Source organism: Perissodus microlepis, chromosome 9, assembly GCF_051167445.1.
Source record: "Perissodus microlepis isolate ML-2025 ecotype Zambia chromosome 9, ASM5116744v1, whole genome shotgun sequence".
NCBI classification, from domain to species: Eukaryota; Metazoa; Chordata; class Actinopteri; order Cichliformes; family Cichlidae; genus Perissodus; species Perissodus microlepis.
This window is the reverse complement of record NC_140469.1, coordinates 22,249,590-22,269,920: the sequence shown is the minus strand read 5'-3', so window position 1 is coordinate 22,269,920 and position 20,331 is coordinate 22,249,590. Positions and strand designations below refer to the sequence as shown.

At 40.0% G+C, this 20,331-nt stretch overlaps 1 protein-coding gene and 1 long non-coding RNA gene across 2 annotated transcripts; both read right to left on the bottom strand.

Moving 5' to 3' along the window:
- Positions 1–1,815: 1,815 nt before the first annotated feature.
- Positions 1,816–11,339, bottom strand: LOC146380515 (uncharacterized). Its single transcript, XR_014801315.1, has 4 exons — positions 11,265–11,339; positions 10,466–10,542; positions 10,190–10,276; positions 1,816–4,215 (listed from the first exon to the last, which is right to left on the bottom strand). It is a non-coding gene; the product is annotated as an uncharacterized LOC146380515 (long non-coding RNA).
- A 1,695-nt stretch (positions 11,340–13,034) lies between these two features.
- On the bottom strand, positions 13,035–19,909 carry LOC146380514 (ADP-ribosyl cyclase/cyclic ADP-ribose hydrolase 1). The gene is made up of 10 exons (XM_084939658.1): positions 19,603–19,909; positions 19,156–19,268; positions 18,918–19,041; positions 17,387–17,513; positions 17,128–17,263; positions 14,974–15,056; positions 14,769–14,842; positions 14,599–14,691; positions 14,112–14,198; positions 13,035–13,905 (listed from the first exon to the last, which is right to left on the bottom strand). Exons 2-10 carry the CDS (start codon positions 19,253–19,255, stop codon positions 13,806–13,808), a joined length of 924 nt encoding a protein of 307 aa, XP_084795784.1. The 5' UTR covers positions 19,256–19,268; positions 19,603–19,909; the 3' UTR covers positions 13,035–13,805.
- Between the last annotated feature and the right edge of the window lie 422 nt (positions 19,910–20,331).

Below are 20,331 nucleotides of genomic sequence, written 5' to 3'. Positions count from 1 at the left end.
AGCATGGAACAAACCACACAATAGTCCTCAGCATTACCTAGAAACACATTGGTGTTTAACCAAACAGCTTTTTTAAAATGGCAAATACTTAATGCAATACAAAAGGACATAACTGAACTTACCTCGATGTTCTAGAAGTTCACAAGTTATTCAAATACGTTGTAGCCCAACGGCTTCTGGAGTGGACAGCACCTTAGGGACCTCTCCACTCAGAAAGCAGTGTTCTGCAAACTGTAAGATATGTTATATTAATTTTAATTTATTATCTTAATTCTAGTTAGCCATAATTAAATACAATTGTTTAATAAGTACCCTCAACACTAAAATTCCACAGCTGCTGGAGTCCTGCTGCTTATTGTGTTGCAGAGTATTCATTTTCCACTCCACTCCGTAGTCTTCCCTCCCTCTCATCCCCAGAAAATTCTTAATAAAAAAAGTAGTTTTTAATCCCGGCAAAAAAAAAAGTCTAAACAAAACATTATTATAGTATGATCAATACCTCCAGTTATGCAAAACTTTCCTTTCATATAAACCTTCATTTCTGAGGAGGTCTAATACAGCAGTGCAGAATTTGAGGAGATTTTGACAACCTAAAATAAGAGTTGTATTTAATAGTATGTTTATTAAACTGACTTAAGTGAACATTATCAATTATTAACATTTTCAAAACAAAAGTATGCTGCTTATAAACAGTGTTGGTCAAGTTACTTGAAAAAGTAATCAGTAACTAATTACTGATTACTTCCCCAAAAAGTAATCCCGTTACTTTACTGATTACTTATTTTCAAAAGTAATTAATTACTTAGTTACTTAGTTACTTTTTAAAAACACGATTTACAACCCAAATAGGTGATAAAGCGATAGATCTTTCAGCCCAATTCTACTTTTTCTACATAATCCATCATACAAAATGTAATCAAATAGAAAGGTCCCTTTTTAAAACTTGTTTTATTAGTTTTAATCTTTTAACTTTATGCATCAAGCAAAAATTTAATTATATGCAACGTTCTCTGACTGGAAGAAATTTGTTTAATATTTAAACCTATTTTCTGCACATTCCAGCACATAATTGATTTTTTTTTTTTGTGTTTACACTCACTCTTTCAAATAGATGCAAGTAAAACACAGCAGAAAATAAATAAAATCAAAGACTAGCGGTCCTTTTGCTCTATTTTCACCTGTAAAGCAGGAGTTGGGTAGGCGGAGGTTTACCCTGGTGCAGGTGTGCCGCAGCGGTCAGTGGAAGAATCCGCGAGTTTCTCTGTGAATTTCCCATTACGTTGTTGCGCACTCTGTGCTTGCTTGGAAGTTTAGGGAGGGGTTTTTTCGCTGTAAAAAGAAGTTTTCTTCCCACGCACAACAGATGCTAATGTTTTTGTCACTTTTTATGGAATCAAACTTAAAGTAAGGTCAGTATTTCCACGCTTTAAACGCTGCATGCTCATACTCTCTCCCGCACTCAATATATTATCCACTGTTGATCTGCAGACAGCTGTTGTCACGAACGTCGCACTTGCTTACGTCACTGTCATGAGACATTCTTGCAAAAAAATCACAGTTTTAGTAACGCAGTAACGCAGCATTCCTACGGGAAAATAACGGTAATCTAATTACCGTTTTTGCAATAGTAATCCCTTACTTTACTCGTTACTTGAAAAAAGTAATCGGATAACAGTAACGCGTTACAAGTAACGCGTTACTGCCCATCTCTGCTTATAAATAAATAAATAAAAAATATCACATGAAGTGGGAAAACGTACCATAAGGATCCAGTGTGCACCAAAATTCAGTGGGCACAACCAAATGTCCTCAGCTGGAAACAACATCTGTGGAATGTTTTTACGCAAGTTTATAAAGGTTTAGATTCATTAACGTAACATGTACTACCTGTATAACATCTCCATTACCTTGCTGACACATTTAAACTGCCCAGAAATCAGTGAGGTTGAAGCAATGCAAGACAACTGATACACAGGTTTCTGAAAAATGTAAGAGTTTCAAAAAGTTCTAAAACTTTAATAAAACATTTTTTCTGAAATAACTGGGTGTACATAATTCTTACTTGCCTTTTGTTTCCTAATCAGGCAGTGCAGGTATGCATCAATGAGCTGTATTGACAAAAAAAGATTTATACACACCACCACGCTTCGCTTACCTCATCAGAAAGCCACCCACTCTCCTCCAGCATGCAAAAAGAAGAGTCTTAGAATTTGCATGGTCCGAGGACTGCCTCCATACACCTTTGCAGCCCAAAGCCACTTCACTAAAAAACAAAATATGATAAGTTTGTTTAGTAATGAGAGTTTCATGTTGAAAATATGGGTCGAGGGCCAACGGGCAAGAAGCAGACAAGTGCCAACACTACCACACACTCCCTTAACCCATGGTGTCTCTCCCAGAACCTTTAAATGGTGTCTGGACCCCTGGGGAAACATTTGCCCAAACACCTTGGAGACAACACAGGAAAGAAGGTGAGTAATCACATCTTACAATCATTTCTTTGCACCCCCTATAATTCTAGATTTTTCACACACACATTTGCATTAGTTCCCTGGTAAACCTTATTTTCTCTCAATCACCATTCCTTTTCACAGACAACACCACATTCCTTGATGAGGAGCAGCTGTGCAGGACCTGAAACAAGGCTACCAACTGATTTTAAAATTCCCGATAAATATTCAAAAAATAATTAAACTTCTTGTGTGCAAACGTTCTTCTGTGCAAGTCCATGCTTAAAGTGCTATGCTAAATAAAGTGCTTGATAAGGTGCTTTTAATAAAGTGGAAGGTGTGCTCCTAAAGTGCTATAAAGATAATAATATAAATAATAGTAAGGGAGTCCTCTTCCTTACACTATCCGTGCCCATGCAATAATGCTTTCAGTTCTTTAAACTGTGAGAAATTTTGCTTTTTGATTAGGCAGTCAGTTTTGGTAAGCACCTTGACTGTGTGTTACAAACTTGTTTATTCTCTTCTGTGCAACATTGTCCAGTATGTTTGCTACCTTCCTGATTTGCGTATTTGTCATACTTGCATATAAAATCATCACACAAATTTTAATATCAGTTGTAAGGTTTTTTTAAACTTGGTTTTTTGTTATTGTTGTTTTGCTTGTTGCATTTTACTGCAGTGTTGAACTTCAAGGTGCCAACTGATGGCCACACATTCTCTTTTGGGATTTTCTGATGAAGTCATGGTTCCATCAGTTATGCCAAGTTATCCAAGTCCTGAAGCAGCAAAGGACACTTGGACCATGACATTACCACTACTATGCTCAACCAGTGGAATGAATTTCTTTTTAGCATAAAAAGATCCCGGACGAGCCCCCACCATGGTGGAGGCAAAGGCAGGAAGGAGACAGCAACACCAGACAACCACAATCAATAAAGGAGGACAACAGGAAGTTAAGAATTAGGCAGGATTTATTGGTAGCTTGCCTTGATAGTAAAACTTAACAAAAGAAAAGGGTGGGGGGGGGGGAAGAGTGGGCGGTTGAGCCAAATCAAAGAAATTAATAAAACAAAAAGAGGTCGATAGCTTCCAGGGCCTAACTAAAACAAAAATGCAAAACAAAAGGCCTACCTAGCTACTCGACAAAAGGTCAGTAACAACATACAAAAGTGGCATCAACTGGATAACCTAGTGCAGCGGTCCCCAACCTTTTTTGCGCCACGGACCGGTTTATGCCCGACAATATTTTCACGGACCGGCCTTTAAGGTGTCGCGGATAAATACAACAAAATAAAACTAGCACCGGTACCGAAAAAAGAAGATTTATTCATAACACACGTGAAAAGACCCAACGATAAAAACGATAACAAAATAATGCTCAAAACCGAAAAAACCCCTGAAAACCGTACATTTCACACCTGAGCCTCAACTCTCGCAGCCCGGTACCAAACGACTCACGGACCGGTACCGGTCCGAGGCCCGGGGGTTGGGGACCGCTGACCTAGTGTGTCTAACAGATTAAACTCTGCAGCCAGTATATAGGGTACCTCAGCTTACCTGTCCAGCCTCCCACCACACACTCTCAAAATACACAGAAGCCTTCACACAAATGTTTGTCATAAGACAGAAGCCAGCAGCCACCAGCTGGCCAGGGAGCTGCTGATTTGTAGTTATCCCCGGAGAGTGATTGGCCAACTGTGCCCAGACCAGCCAATAGACACATGCCAATAAACTTTGAACTGGCCAATAGGTGGAGGCTTGACACCTGAAAGATAAAAAGAACACAAAAGCAAAGCCACATCTCTTGGCACATAACAAACATGCTGTGTTTTCCAAAAGGTTCTCTAATCTATGATTGAAACTATTTAAAAATAGGAAATAAACTTAATGAGAGGAAATTCTATTATTTTCTAATTATTTAATTGAATGTGTTTGGATTTACTTAATGAATTTCACTTTCATGTTGACTTGAATTTATGCTCAAAGAAAATCACACGAGACTTTGCTGACACTGCTCCCAATGCATAGATACTTGGAGAGTCCCATCTTGTTTCAGGAGGATTCTAAAGAAGAATCCCCAAGCTAAAGGCCTTCCTTACCTGTGAGGTAAATACTTTAAAGATGAGGAATTTGTCCTCAGTGTAGTTTTATTCTAGTGTTACGTAAGGCCCAAAATGGCCTCCATACAAGAAAGTAGTAGCTCTAATATTGACCAGTAACGAACCACCACACGCACACTGTAATGGGTTACACAAGATTTATTTGTTCTTTCTCCGGGTAAAACTACTGGCTGAAGACACAACTCTGGCCAGGAATCCAAGGCCCAAAGCCACTGCGGTCAGGGTTGTTAGCCTGGTTACAAACAGGGGAAAGGTGGTCACTTGGAAGAACAAGCAGCCAAAACGTACCAATCCTGCATCTTCCTCAAAAAGGCTTGCCACCCACCTTTTCAGGCCTGACTTCGTTCGAGGCTGGGTCTCCACATCACATCCTGGGAGCTGGAACTTCCCCAAAACTGGTCCAGTTTCCTTGTCAGGGGCACAGAGAGTCTCCAGTCCAGTGTTTGTTTTCCTGCCTCCCAGCACATCCACTCACATCCCAATAAAAATGAGTCCTCCCTCCAACATCCTCAGATTATTTTAAAAGCAAAACCAGACCAGGTTAAAAATCTTTTCCGTTAAAATGTGCACACTTCATCCTGGATCTTCGAGGCTTCCCTGCTACACCAGTGTCCTACTAAAAAAACAACGACAACACCTACTTCCTGTTTCCTCTCCCCTTTATAGAGAAGGGCTCCAATCCTCCCCAGTCAGCTGCTGTATTCAACTCCAAATAGCTGGCAGCTGGACTAGAGTAGAATCTCCACTCCCACATGGGTGTGGCCCACACCTCACATCAAACACAAAGAAACACTAAAGCATGCAATTAATACAAAACAAAATCTAAAGTAATGCCAACCCAAAAGCTTAGTGGGGGATTCTCTCCATCCTTTTCCACCATGCTATACTCTGTAACACTAGTTCAACCTGTTCCTGTGTCAAATCAATTACAGCTTGCAAAGCTATGCTTTCAAAGTAGCTCTGAAACATACACACACTAAGACAGTTTTGTCCACTCACATAAGCACTTGATGATACACCCTCTGGTGCCCCTGGACACATCATCAGTAATGTTACCTGGGGTCATTGGGGGTTTCTGGTCTTTCGGGTAGCAGTTTAAAATGTGCTCTAGGGTTCCTCTCTTCTGACAAAGAAGACAGCCTGGTGTCTCCACCTTCCCTCACGTGAAGAGATTCGATGGACTTGGTAGCACATCATATACCGCCTGGATCAGGAATTTTATCCGCTGGGGTTCAGCTTTCCACAGCTCATTCCATGTGACCTTGCGCTCTACAGCTTGCTCCCATCTTGTCCAAGCCCCCTGTTGCCTCAATTGCACCATTTGGCTGGCTCGCTTCTCCTCAACTCCTGCTCGCACCTACTCAAGGATCAGCGACCGCCTCTCTTTTCCTCGTGCCTTGTCATAGTTAGGTGTTCTACTGCTACCCTGCTACCTCTCCCCTGGGCCACTGTACCCTCCAGCACCCTTTGCTGTAGCCTTGATACTGCAATGTCTACAGCCTCAGCACCTCTCCACTTCCGCCCCGTCCTAACCTCTATTCCACCCAGGGCGACCCGGGGGTCACTGAACTCCCCATACTGGAGCAGCTCCCTGGACTGACTCACCATGAACTCCTCACTTAGGCTGCTAAAGGTGAGCTTCAGCTTGTTGTTGTTGTTGTTATAACCACACAGAGTGATGCTGCTCAGGCTTCGTGGCAGTCCCAACCACCTGTGCAGAAACTCGCTTTTCCTCATCTCGAAGCCTTCCACTGTTGAGATGGGAACTTCGTACACTAAGAGGGGCCACAAAATTCGGGGCAGAATTCCATGCTGATAAATCCAGGCCTTAAACTTGCCAGGAAGGCCAGATTTATCGTCTGCAGCAAGCCAGGTCTCGAGGTCTTTGTTGGTCGCTTGTATGGAGGCTGCATCTTTCAGGCTACAGTTAAATACCTTACCTAGGCTCTTCATGGGCACCTCAGCAAGTGATGGTATCTTGATGGTGCCTAGTGAAAACAAATATTTATCAGTAACCTTTCCTCAAGAGACCACAGAACACAAGAGACCTCAAGTTGGTGGGTTTGAACCTCATGCGTGCCCAAGAAATCATCTCCTCAAGACCCTTCAGTATCCACCTGCACCCTGGAACAGATGTAGTTGTCACCGTCAGCTCATCCATGAAAGCTCTGATGGGTGGCTGCCTGACTCCAGACTTAGTGAGTGGCCCTCTACACTGGACTTCTGCAGATTTAACCAACATGTTCATGGCAAGAGCGAAAAGGATGGGCGAGATCGTGCATCCAGTGATGATCCCATTTTCAAGTTTATGCCAGTCGAAAGTTGTTGTTCCGGAAGAGACTCTCAGGTGGAAGTCGGCGTAGTAGTCCAGGATAAGGTTCCTGAGCTTTTCCGGGATATAGTACTGGTTCAGTGCCTGTTCTACCAGCTTATGGGGTATAGATCCATAGGCATTTGTGAGGTTGAGCCATAGTACTGCCAGGTCCCCTTTGTTCTCCCTGGCTTCCCTAATGAGCTGTGTGACCACGCCTGTATGCTCCAGGCACCCTGGAACCTTCGGGATCCCTCCTTTCTGGACTGAGTTATCCATGTAAGAGTTCTTCAGAAGATATTCTGTCAGTTGCTTAGCGACAACACTAAAGAAAACCGTCCCTTCAACACTCAGCAACGAGATGGTCCGGAACTGATTGATGTTTTTGGACCTTTCCTCCTTTGGGATCCACACCCTCCGCTTGTCTCCACTGGTTTGCTACTTTGCCCCTCCTCCAAATCACCCTCAGGATTTTCCAGAGTCTAGTCCGTAGCCTCGGACAGTTCTTGTAAACTTTGTAAGGTACCCCACAGGGCCCCAGAATGGAGCTCTCTTGCTCATTTCCTGGATCTCCTTCCAGCTGGGCTCCTCCCCATCAAATTCCTGCACTGGTGGCGATGGGTTGATCAGGGCTTGACACAGACCAAGATCTTGCTTTCTACATTCATTACTGTAGGTCTCCTTGAGGTAGTGATCGACCTCGCTTTTAGGGCAGACAAGATGCCCACTGCGCTTCTCTCCTAGCAGCTGTTTTGTGACCCCAAAAGGATTCGCTAGGAAGCTGGCTCGCCTCCTGGCTCTCTCCTTCCTCCTCCTCCTGTGCCACTCAGCTCTTCTCAAGGTCAATAACCTCTTGCGGATTATGCTACGTAATTCTGCAAGGGGTCCCCTCTCCTTTTCACTCGCCATCTTGAGCTGCTGCCTTAGGCTCTTCAGTTCCTGCCTTAGCTGATGTATCTTGTTGGCTTTGTTGTTCAAGGTGTAAAGAGGTTTTGCTGTCCGCTTCTCCTCTTGTCCAAACCTCTCTACAGCTAGGTGTACTATCATTGTGGTCATTGTATTTATGTGTTGTTCAACCTTTGGCAGTTGCTTGCAAGATGGTATCAACGTCTTCATCAAACTGGAGCCACTCCTTCTCCTTGCTAGGTGGAGACCACTTCACCTGACGATGTTCTGATGACCTGTGAGCTTCGGGGGCATGCATCACCTGGAGGCTTCGGGCACTGTGGGGTGACTCCGGTCCTGGTTCCTCCTTCGTCTCACCAGGCGTGTTTCCTGCGCGCTGTGATGCCACATCACTTCTTTGCAACAATAAACTTGGTTTTAATTTAGCCCATTTAACCCTTTCATTGCTCTGCATACAAAAAATAAACATGGAAAATATTGTGCTTATATTTGACATTACAAACCTGGTTTTATTCATCTACTGAAAGCTGGAACCATATATATCAGCAAGGCATTATTATTACTTATGGTCCAGTGTACAAATAAGATGCTGTGTCCAAATTAAATGCTGCAAACACTTCTGCTCCATGTTGACATTGACTGCATCATTAGGCCTTGTTTGTCCAACCTGTCAGTGTGCTCATCCACTCCATTAACACTGTTATTATGAAGCCTTCCATGGATTTAGTTTAGATCTTTACAACTTAAAATAAAAGGTTAACTGCTTTCACTTTCACTTTTAGCACACACTGTAATATACCAACCATCTGACATATGTATATATAAATCCATCTGACATTTAAGCCAAGGAGCTGCATTTACTGGGCGAGTTCCTACAAAAACACGCATATCAACTTCTAAAATAGGGTAAACAGATAATCTTATCTGGATGGGAGTGACTGGCCACAAAAAGGTGATTAACAATATGAAAGTATGGTATTCATTCTGCTACATTTACAACTTTAAATGTCAACTGCTTTCACTTACACCCTTTTTGCATTAATTATAATGTAATGTAACCTTTAATGTAACCTTTAGATAAATACATCATACATTCAAATACAATATATAAGGCAAGAGTTTTTACAATTCTAATGACTTTGAAAGTCAATATTTGGAATGACCACCTTCATTCTTCAACACAACCTGAACTCTCTTAGGTAAGCTACTTGTTATTTCTTTAAATACTCTCCAGGAAAAGTTTCAAGGCTTCTTCAAGGACATTCAAAGCTTTTCTTTGAATGATGCCTGCCTTTCATTTTGTTCTCTGTCAAGATTGCCACGCTGCTTTAATAATGTTGAGGTTTGGGCTCTAGGGAGATATGTTTTTATATCTAGGTATGCTTTTACTGCATCAGCAGTGTGTTTGGGATCATTGTCAGGCTGTAAAATGAAACTATCACCAATCAGACACAAAGTTTGCCGGTAATTTTTTGTGTTAATATTTCCACAATGTTGACAACATCCCCAACATCACTTGCTGAAATGCAGCATGTCACTTCTTTTGTCTTCTTTTGTGCTCCACTTGTCCAGGTTCCTCAAATTCTTAAGGACACATTGCCCACCCCACAGACATACACCAGCTCATCCCCTGACTTAAGGTGGCTTTTTTATGCTTGAAGCATCACTGTTAGTAAGTGGTTCCAAAGTATGTCCAAAGAAAAACTCTGACAGGCCTCCAGAAAGTCTGGAAAATTATTGCTGAAGAAATAAAGAGAAATTCTCCCTTCTTGGAACCAAAATGAATAAATGAGGGGAGTCTCAAGACTTCTGCACAGTACGGCATACATTTTTTAAATTATTCCTGCTGCACAGACTTTAAAATGACTAGAAAACAACAAAGACATGGTGCACTTGGTGAGGGATCAGGATGTGATTACACAACAGTCAGTGTTACACTTTGGAGTCTAAATAAAGTTTACAACCTTCTATGTTAAGATTTTATTTTTAAAATACTGCATATTCTGCCAACCAGGCGATAGCAGCAGTATTAGAGATGTTGATTAGACAAATATATTTCACATGTAAAAAAATACTCAGTGGTGTTGTGTATTGTGTCTGATATAATCAGACATGTTCACCAGCAGGCTCCACACGTTATCTCTGGTTGGGACCCGCATTGCTCAACCCCTCAGACACTTTGCATATGTATGTTATGTTTGGATCTGACTCATTCTGTAAATTCTTCAAGGATGCATTTGTACAGTCTGATCTGAAGATGTTAGAAACAGAAATGGAACAGAAGCAGTGAACGTAGGATCAGTTTTAAAACATTCATGCACCGATTGGCTTCACTGATTTAAATCAAACAAATAAAGGACAACACTGTGATGACAGATTTGTGTAAAAAGAGGAAATCTTACTTGCCGTTCTTCTTCAAGACCATAACAACATTCAGGCTACTGACGCTGTGGGCTTTAAGCCTCGTCACCTCAATGCTTGCAAAAATACTGAAGAGAAAAAAAAAACAAATAAAAAATTCAAACCACAAACGGTATTGTGACTGTCTACAATAATCTTTCAGTCTTGCTGCTTTTAAAATGATTGCTTTGAAGATAAGGACTGGGTCTGTGACCGCTTCCTGCTAGTTGCCATCTTCAAAGCAGCAAAGCAGCAAAAAATTTACATTAACTACTTACATGCAGAGTCCAGTCAGCCTTGCTTTTATATAGGAATCCAGAACAAAACCCTTAGGCAAACAGGTGAGTTGAGTCCTCTATTGGAAAGAGACAGACTTACTGCAGTTTGGTGAAAATCCGTCTGTGTTCATAAGTTAGGTGATACTTATTTGCAAACCTTTGCCAATCTGTCTGAGTCTGTGACTGTTTAGAGTCAGGTCAGCCACCAGCAGGTGACCTTTGCAACTGCCTTTCAATCAAAATTGGTCCCCCAGAGGTTGTGGGCTATGCGTCCTCAACCGTCAATCCATGTAATTATTTCCTAGACGCTGTCCTCTTTTTACTCTAGTGTGACTGAGATATAAAAGAAAATTTCTTCTCATGTAACCTCAAAGCAAAACTGGACCATAGAGATAAAGCCCAAAGGAAGCAGCATCAAAATGACTCCAAGTGGAGACGGAAACATTTAAATCTGACTTGGTTTGTAAAGCAAGAACATGTTTTTTACAACAGCCTTTGACCTTGTGCAACAAAGACAATAATAACTGTTTTTTAATAGCACTTTTCATAATCTACGATGACAAGGCAGACACAAAAGTTATTCTTTTGCACCTAGTCATTGAAAACAATTGTGGAAAAATAAATTGATTAAAAAGAACTAAGTACAGTTTAGAGCAAATCCTTGCGATAACTTAGCTTAAAACTTAGCGCATATGCCAGTGTTACATTGGTGGCTCTAATTATTATTAAAAGAAAATACATTTCTTAACGTTTCTCACTAAAAGTCCTAAAAGCATTAGAGAAGCAGAAGCAGTCCTACCTTTCAGGATCAAATGGTTTGGTAGTGGATCCGCTTAGCATTGTCGTGACATCACCACAGGCAGCATCTGCATACTATAAACACACAAAGAGGGTTTTGAAGAAACACTTAGTCATTTCATAGTAAACAATTAAAAACAAAAACATTTGTGAAAATCTCTGAGTTCATCCAGGCTTTACGGGTCTGTACGCTCTTTAAGAAACAACAAAAACATTCCAAGAACAATTCTAGAGGAGTAAAATTCCAGTATAAACCCTCTCTAATCTCAGGAGTATTTACTGTTTAGTAGTAGTGGTATAATCCAACAAAAATAGCATTTCATTCATAAAAACATTTAATGAATTTTTTTACTCAGCTTTATCTCTTCCTTGATTAATGGTATTTCTGTGCTCTCTGAATTAATGCCAAAGTCTAAAGCTACTTTATTTAACCTGTTAAGCCTCAAAGCGCTTTCTGAGCTTCTTGCCCAAAATGAATCGACTATTTCTCTGCAATCACAAACTCTGTGTAAACAACCTTGGTATCAAAAAAAAAGCTAACACTTGTGAGATTTCATCAGACGTGGGAGGTACTGCACGGCGCTAACGCGTTGACGCCGTGCAGCCCTCGCATATGCGATCCGCGTTAACTCGCTAAAGGAGATTTGACGTGTTAATGCGGTTATGGCGTTAATGTCATTTTAACGAGATTAACTCTGACAGCACAATTAGGCTACATGTTGCTTGTGCTGGGTTTTGCACTGTTTGAATTCAGAACTGCCCTCATTCTTCATGACATACTTTCAACAAGATGCTGGAAACATTCCTCTGAGATCGTGATGACAGCATCTCACAGATGCTGCAACTTCCATGATTTGAATTTTCTGTTTCACCACATGCCACAGGTGCCCTTTTAGACTGAGCTCTGGTGACTGTGGAGACCATTTGAGTGCAGTGAACTCACTGTCATGTTCAAGGAGCCAGTCTAAGATTATTTGAGCTGCCCATCCCTTTACATATGGAGTTTAGGTGATGCTCAGTGCTAAGTTGCACAGTGTTGGTACAAAGTTGTCAAAAAATATCCCTCACATCATTACAGCAACACCACCAGCAGCCTGAACTGTTGACACAAGACAGGATGGATTCCCGAGAACTGCTGCTATCTTGATATTTTCTGTTTTTCCGATCACTCTGTGTAATCTCTAGAGGTGTTTGTGTGTTAAAATCCCAGTGGATCAGGAGTTCCTGAAATACTCAGACTACTACTACTACTAGTCTGTCTGGGGGTGTAAGGAGGTATTCATTCCTCCTTATTGAACAATTAAATTAAAGCTCTGCTTACAGTGGTAGCTGCAGCACTAAATGCATGAACCTCTCATGGGCATTCAGTGTGAAACTAATTCAAAATGCACAAAAATGTGTAAGTAGGTAGGTAGGTTAATGAGAACGTTCATAGCAGCAGTTAAATGTCAATCATCTGCTGTAAGATGGTTATGGGCTCTAGTTTAGATGTCACAGAATAAGTGATACTTATAAACATGTTGAGAAATGCCAATGACCTTTGAGTACAAAGAAGGAAATTCAAAGGAAATGTGTAAGAATGCAGAAAACCTCTTTGTCATCCCTGTTGTGGGTGTATTGGCAGACATGAATTGTCTACTGAAATTCTACCTTGGACCACACATAAAGTGATGATAAATGCAATTATATGTTAAACTGTGGATGTATACTTATATGAACACCAAAGTATGGCCTTGGCAGCTTCCTGTGACACAACAAAACAAATCACAAAACTCATGTTAATGGTTGTTTAATGAACACTGAGCACACTACACAGACAAAATGCTAATAATGAAACCACAATTAAACAGTGCAATAACTTCATAGCTTTTTATATTTTCTTTGTGATCCCTTAAAGATAGATGCACAGAATGGTGTTTCAGAGATTACAATGCTGAGGCACCCTGTGTCAAAAAAGAGGTTATTGAACTCAGTTAAATCAAATATGCTTTTTTTTTCTATGCTGTGAATATCTGGCCACATACAGGTCATCATCATGTAAGACACATGACAGAGCTCTAGTTTTCAGTTAAATTAACACAACCCTGACAGTAAAACAGGAAATCTTGTCTTCAGAAAGCACACTAACCCTGCTAATTAAATGGCATCAGTACAGTTCAGAGGACAGAGGGGACTGGAGCACAGTCAGTAATGCTGTGATTAATTTGCAGCTTTTAATTCTACAAATGTACTAACATTTCTAATGAAGTCACAGCAGTACTGACAGATGAGTCTGTTTGCAGCATTAAAGGCTGTAAAATTATCAGTTCCTCCTCTCCATGTTGAGAAGCACCGGTTTCAGCTGCATTTTGCTTGCAGATTTGTGGGGATCAGTGAAGTGTAGTGGGTACGCAAAACACACACATGCACACTGCTTTTTATTCAAGTTAGATTTTTGAGAAGCCTGTATTATCTAAGAATGACAGTGTTTACAGTATTCATTGTTCCTTTTTTGCACTCTGGATTTACTTTGAAAGATATAGATATTACAGCAGTCTGTGATTTAATTAGACGTAAGGCCGTTTCTGTTTAACAAAGTGTTTGCACATGTCTGGCAGGATGAGTGTTGCGGGTTCCGGATGCATTGCAAGATCATCAAGGTCCTGTGAAGAAAAAAGACCTGTTACTGATTGATGGTTTCAAAAGTGTTTCCTGTTAAGGCATGGATCTCTGTGTAAAAAAGGAGCAGTAAAACACACTTGATGACTAACAACTGTCACATGATGTGATGCTTTGATCTAAGACCACTATTCCAGATTCATAATTAACTTTGATGTCATGAAACTTCCAAACACTGAACATTACGTACTGGTCATTGTCTGTACAGGTCCAGTGAAAGCCTCTGGATTGGAGGATTTGGATCAGGTCTACAATGGATCCTTGACTACATGACTCTCTGTCAAAGAAAAAAACAACAACACAAACCTCTCAGGCCAACTGCAACTTTCTGATAGGTTGCTATTCACAAGCTTTAAAGGATAACAATGTCCCTAAGCAATAAATCATATCAGTTATTTGCCAAACATAAAGACAACCTTTGGGCTGTCACGCCCTGAAAAATAGTTATACTTTCATTTAAGTTCAACTGTGTTGCTGTTATACAACTGCATGATAATATATTCTGGTCACTGAACTATAGTGAGGTCATAAATGATGGGTAACTGAGGGTTTCAAGCTTTATAACATGTCATCCTATCATCCTAGCAGTTAAGGTGCTAATTAATGGAATTTGGACAATGTGAACTCATCAGTAGTTACTTTTTTAAAATACAAGAATATCCTTTTATTATCCTCACATATGGGGTCCGTCTAGACTGGTCACCACCTTAATGTTGACATAATTCACCCTTTGTGGATCCAGACTGTCCAGTTCAACACTTCCAAACATGCTGCATGAGAAAAAAGATTGATTTAATATGTAGTTCAGAAACTGCACCAACCTACTGAATTATTCATTATTTCTTACCTTTTCCTATTGAAGGCATTAACAATAGATCCATTCAGTAAGATAGTAATGTTGCCACACGCCATCTCTGCAAACTAGCAAATGGATGAGGAAAATCACAGAAGAGCAATAAAGCAGTGCTGGTTTTGGAAAGGTAGATGATAAATAACACAGCTGTTTGCAGATCAGAGATGGAGCCATTCCAGAGTTTGGATATTAAACTCACATTTTGTGAAGCTTGCCTCCACAGGGAATAGACCGGATGACTTCGACAGGTCGACCACTCCGGACAAGAGCTGAAATCAAAACCTGTGTCAAATTCACAAGTGTCATTACTTGAGATATGAGATATTCAAGAAAGACATGTGCTGTGATGACATGCAAGAAGACTAGTTATATAAGAAAAGTCTTAAAAGTTCTGTAAAACATTTGAGTTAGAATGCTTTTGCTGAATCCCGTTGCTACCAAACAATCTTTCTTAATTTGTCATCATTCAATCCACGTAGCGATGTTTAAAGCAAGAGTTTGATACCACTCTTATGCTTGTGTGGAAATTATGAATCTACACCCAGCAGTTTGCTAGCTTTGTTTATCTAAAAGTGTAACGTGAAACAGCTAAACTGGAATATGGGTGCCAGACACATTTCATAAAGGGGCTATGAAAGCAGGGAATACAAATTCACCGTCTGGAGAGGCTGAGATTGGGAATCAAACCTTGAAGCTACCAACTTCAACACCTCACTGGCTGCTTTATTAGATACACCTGTTCAGCTCATTAATGCAAATCTAATCAGCCAATCACATGCTGCCCATCGTGCTGCCAGCAGCCACCATCTCAAACTGGCTTCTTGGACTCAACAATGAGTTCACTGTACTCAAATGGCCTCCACAGTCACCAGATTTCAGTCCAATAGCGCATCTTTGTGTTGTGGTGAAGAGGGAGATTTGCGTCATGACTGTGCAGCTGACAAATGTGCAGTAACTTTGTGATGCTATCATCATAGCACGGTCTTTGAACAAGCTGTTATTCATCCGCTTTTGAAAAAGCACAGCGCTGGCCCATCACCTCACTCAGAATTTTATATTGATAAATTTGCCTTTTATCTCCAGAACCAGCTTAGAGTGGCTGTAACTAAACATAATGTTTTAGATACATGTTAATTAACATCATATGCACTTTACTCATACAGCTCTAAGAAACAGCTCTTCCTAGAGTTTGAAATAAAATTTTATTACATAACGATGCAGTTGAAAAGTCTGTTTTTGTACTGTTGGATCTTTTGCTGCCTTTGACACAGCTGATCATGGTCTCCTGATTGAGAGACTAAAAACTTGGGTGGGAATCTGCTTTTCAGTTTGTGTCATCTTCTGCCACTTTATCTTGTGGTGTGCCCAAAGGTTAGGTCCTCAGGCCCATCTTATTTGCCTTGTCTATGCTTTCACTTGGACACATCATCAATACCTTTGAAGCCATCTCATACTACTTTTTTATACAGATGATATCCAGTTGCAAATGTCATTCAAACCTCAGAAATAACTGCCCTTTATGACTGCATTAATGTTATAAAGACGTGGATGGCAGCCAAGTATCTGTCCTTCTTATCTGTGCCCATGCAATTTCACTTTCAGTTCTTCTAACTGCCAGAAATGTTGCTTTTGATCGGGTAGTCAGCTTTGATAAGCATCTTGACCGTCACTGCCCATCTTAAACACAGTGCTGTAAAGACGTTTTTGCCAGGAAGGGTCCCGATTTGCATATTTGTCATAATTACGTTTCAGATAATAAATGAATAAGGAGGCACTTTTCACAACACTCTGCAAGAATTGCGAGAACTGCAATCAAGCAGTTGTGATAAAGGAATTTTGGTCCACTCTTCTTTGCAGAATTGTTTAAATTCAGCACATTGGAGGATTTTCCAGTATGAAATGCTTGTATTTTTTTGTTTTGCTTGTTGGTTTTTGCTGGTGTGTTCGACTTATGCTGTTGTGTAACTCAAATGTGGTTAAACTTCAAGGTGCCAACTAATGGCCAGAAATCTTCCTTTAGGATTGTCTGATGGAGAGGATGGAGCCTTGCTCCATCACACCACCACCACAAAGCTTGACCACTGGTATGATGATCTTTTTATGAATTGTTGTTCAATAATATATAGTGAGAGAAAATTCTAATATTAATATGTATGTAAAATTCAAGTATTTACTTGATATTTTTTTAATTTACTTGGACCAATTTAATGCAGTGGCACCAAACCTCGGAGAGGTCAAAGCCTTTCATTTCTGATCATTCAAATTACACAATCGGAAATGATTTCTCTCTTGTTGAAACAAAACAAAATAAAAAATACAATACAACACAAAAAAACAAAACACAAACGTCTACCAGAATCCTCTTCTTGGCCACACCAAATGAGATCGTTGAACATGTAGCCAACCAGCGTATCTTCCAGTGTCCAGAAGTGACGAAAAACTGCAGCATAGCTGTGCATCAGTGTCCTGGTTTTACTCCAGAAGAGGAACTAAGAAAAAAAAGGTAAATACAAAGCAGGTTAACAAAAAGACTAGAATTTAAAGTAGCATAATTATATTACTATAAATAAAAGAATGTATATATAAGGCATCAAAATGCCAACACAGCTCACATTATCACAGGGCCAGATTTGTGGCATTGCGTTAAACATGTGAAAATAATCCTCGACGGTCACATTGCAAGAAGAATGACTGATAACAGCCTCCTCAAACTGCCTCCAGATCTCCTCACAGTCATACCTACACATAAAAAACAGAAAATGACTTTAAGCTTTTATTTTGAGATGTGTGGCTTTTAAAGGGACAGTTCGCTGAAAGTCAAAGTTTTTTTTATTATTGGCCTGTCGTGCTATTTTTTTCAGTATACATGAATTCGGCATGAACTGCACAGCTTTAGAGATATTGGCTGTATATCTGTCACAGATCTTTGTTCAGTTTTCCTCCCCTCACACCCAACCGGTCGTGGTGAGCCTGGTTGAGCCAGAGGTTTCCTCCTGTTAAAAGCGAGTTTTTCCTTCCCACAGTTGCCAACATAGGCTCGTCTGATTGTTGGGGTTTTCTCTGTTTTCTCTGTTATTGTAGGGTCTTTACCTTACAAAATAAGTCATGTCGAATTGTTGTAGTGATTTGGCAATATATAAATAAAGTTGAACTGAACTGAACTGAAATGTAGGACTTCTCTTGAATACAGTGGAACTAAATGGCACTTTCCTTGTAAACTTGGATGCATTAATATGGCAAACAACTGTATGATTAAGCAATAATGAAAATAACAGCCTTTGATGGATCTATGTCATGATTTGGGGAAAAAAGGAGTCTTATTTGGATTCACCTGTACATTTTAAATGATTTGTTGACATTCAACTCCTGCATCCCTTTGGAATAACTAAAATTAAAGTTTTATTACTTATGTGGGATTCTTTTTGAAATGAACAAAAGAAGGAAGGAAGGAGAGCCAGCAGTTACTGTGGCTGCTCCTTTATTCACAAGGGTTCATCAGGAAGTTCTGCATAGTTGATTCGGTGAAATTTTTACACAGATGTTCTTCCTGACACAACCACAGTTAGATTAGTGTCTCCTCCTGGGATTAAACAAGGATGTTTTGCTTGTTAGGCAACTGTGTAAACAGTTACACTATGAAATTACACAATGAACAAAATGCAAACAAAAATTCAGTAACAGTGCTTTACACTGCTAAAGTGTAATCCAAGTGCCTCAGCCTTTTAAATCTGCCATGAATAGCCTCAATAGCGATTTGTTTTTGTATACTTTAAGTAAGCAGTGAAACATATTAGAAATTCCCATGAAATTTCTTTGCAAAGCACGTATATGGCCTTTGTCTCAGCTTCTTTCATCCTTTCTAGAAAAGTCAAACCAATAAAAAGAAAGGAACTCACTGAACATCATTTATTGAACCCCACATCAAAACTTCCCTTCATTTGTACTTGAGCGCTAGCTTCATAATGTGCTGTCGGTGACAGCCCAAACTCTTTTGCTCTGGCCTTTAGGAGCAAATCAGATCTTTCAAGCTCTGAGGCTTGACTCAAATCACAGATAAGTTGTGAATTTATGACAAATCTGCAAACTGATTCCCAATCAAGACTGGAAATGTTATGACATGACAACAGATGAGTCCACATTTACCTTAAGCTGGGGTTAACTAGTGTGGTGTAAGTGTAACACCTCCCAACCACAATGTGTTTAATGTTGGGGGTTGTCCCGAGCTGTGCTTTGAGTTGACTCGGACAGAAGTGAAGCATAATAAAACCTTTGAAATGGAGAAAGAGATAAAAGAAAAGAGGGTGTAATCTATCAAATTTCAGAGCAGCACATTTAAAGGAAGACAGAAAAAAATGTAGGAATATCAGAAAGAATTGCTTACAAATTATGATGCTGGTTATTGCAAAGGACACAGATGTTTTTGTGACAGTGACAACTTGCTGTGCTTCATTGCTCTTCAGAAGAGATTCGTGTTTATACATTTTTATTTTCCACCTATAGAAGAGTTAAAATAAATGAATAAATAAATAACTTATATCACCTTTGATGCAAATCAACCTCACATAAATAGTTCTATGATAAATTATATTGTGTCATGCACAAAACAGCTTCCTCCTGTCAAATCTTAGACAACAGTTATATCAGTGGATCAAACTGAGCAGCACACTGACAAAAGTAAGTCAAGCACTGACTCACCCTAGATTAAATTTCTAAGAAACAAGATAGCTCATGTTAAGGCAAAACAGTAAGATCATCACCTACAGGCTGTAGCGACAATCTTAAAACCTTGTGTGAATAAAAATGAAAAAGTGTAGACATGCTCACTTACTTCTTTCATTGCATAAATTCAAACTGCAACAAATGGCTCCATGGCTGTGATGCTGTCGGTTGGCTCCGGTCGGATTTTTGCCAACTGGAGTCAGAATGTATCCTCTTTCCACAACATGCTCAAAAGCCTGGTCTTAATGGGTCGGCAGCACATCCCATCTACAATTGAGAACCCTTTTTAAAAAAAAAAAAAAATAGAGATGTGCATGTTTTTTTCTTCCAGGCTCCTCTTGTGAAGAGTAGATCCACATGAGTCTTATTATAGTGGCGTTAGGAATCTTGATAAACAGAGAGTGCAGTGTTCTCTGTGGCATGGCTCCCCTGAGCTAGAGGGCAAAATATGTTGCTGTTTATGTCACTGGACATATGTGAACTTAGTTGTAAGGGTTTAAATAAGCTTTTATCAAAATAAGCCTGACGTAAGAAGTGAAAATAACTGTCAAATGGCCAGATGGGTGAAACTTTTCTGGCAAACAGATACAGAATAAGAAGCTTCATTAATTTTCGGAAACTTTGATCTCTCATGAGTGTGCAGTTAGATGTCTATGGGGTGTAACATGATTTTATTTAGGTCAAGAGAAACAGGATGTCTGTGGTCTGTGAAATTATCCTCACAGTATTAGAAAATAACATCAGTTGCAACATAAACGTCTGACGCGTCTCACTGGATAGTGCAACAGTTATGAAACATGGGAACATTGCAACTACTGAAAATCTACTGCAATGTAAC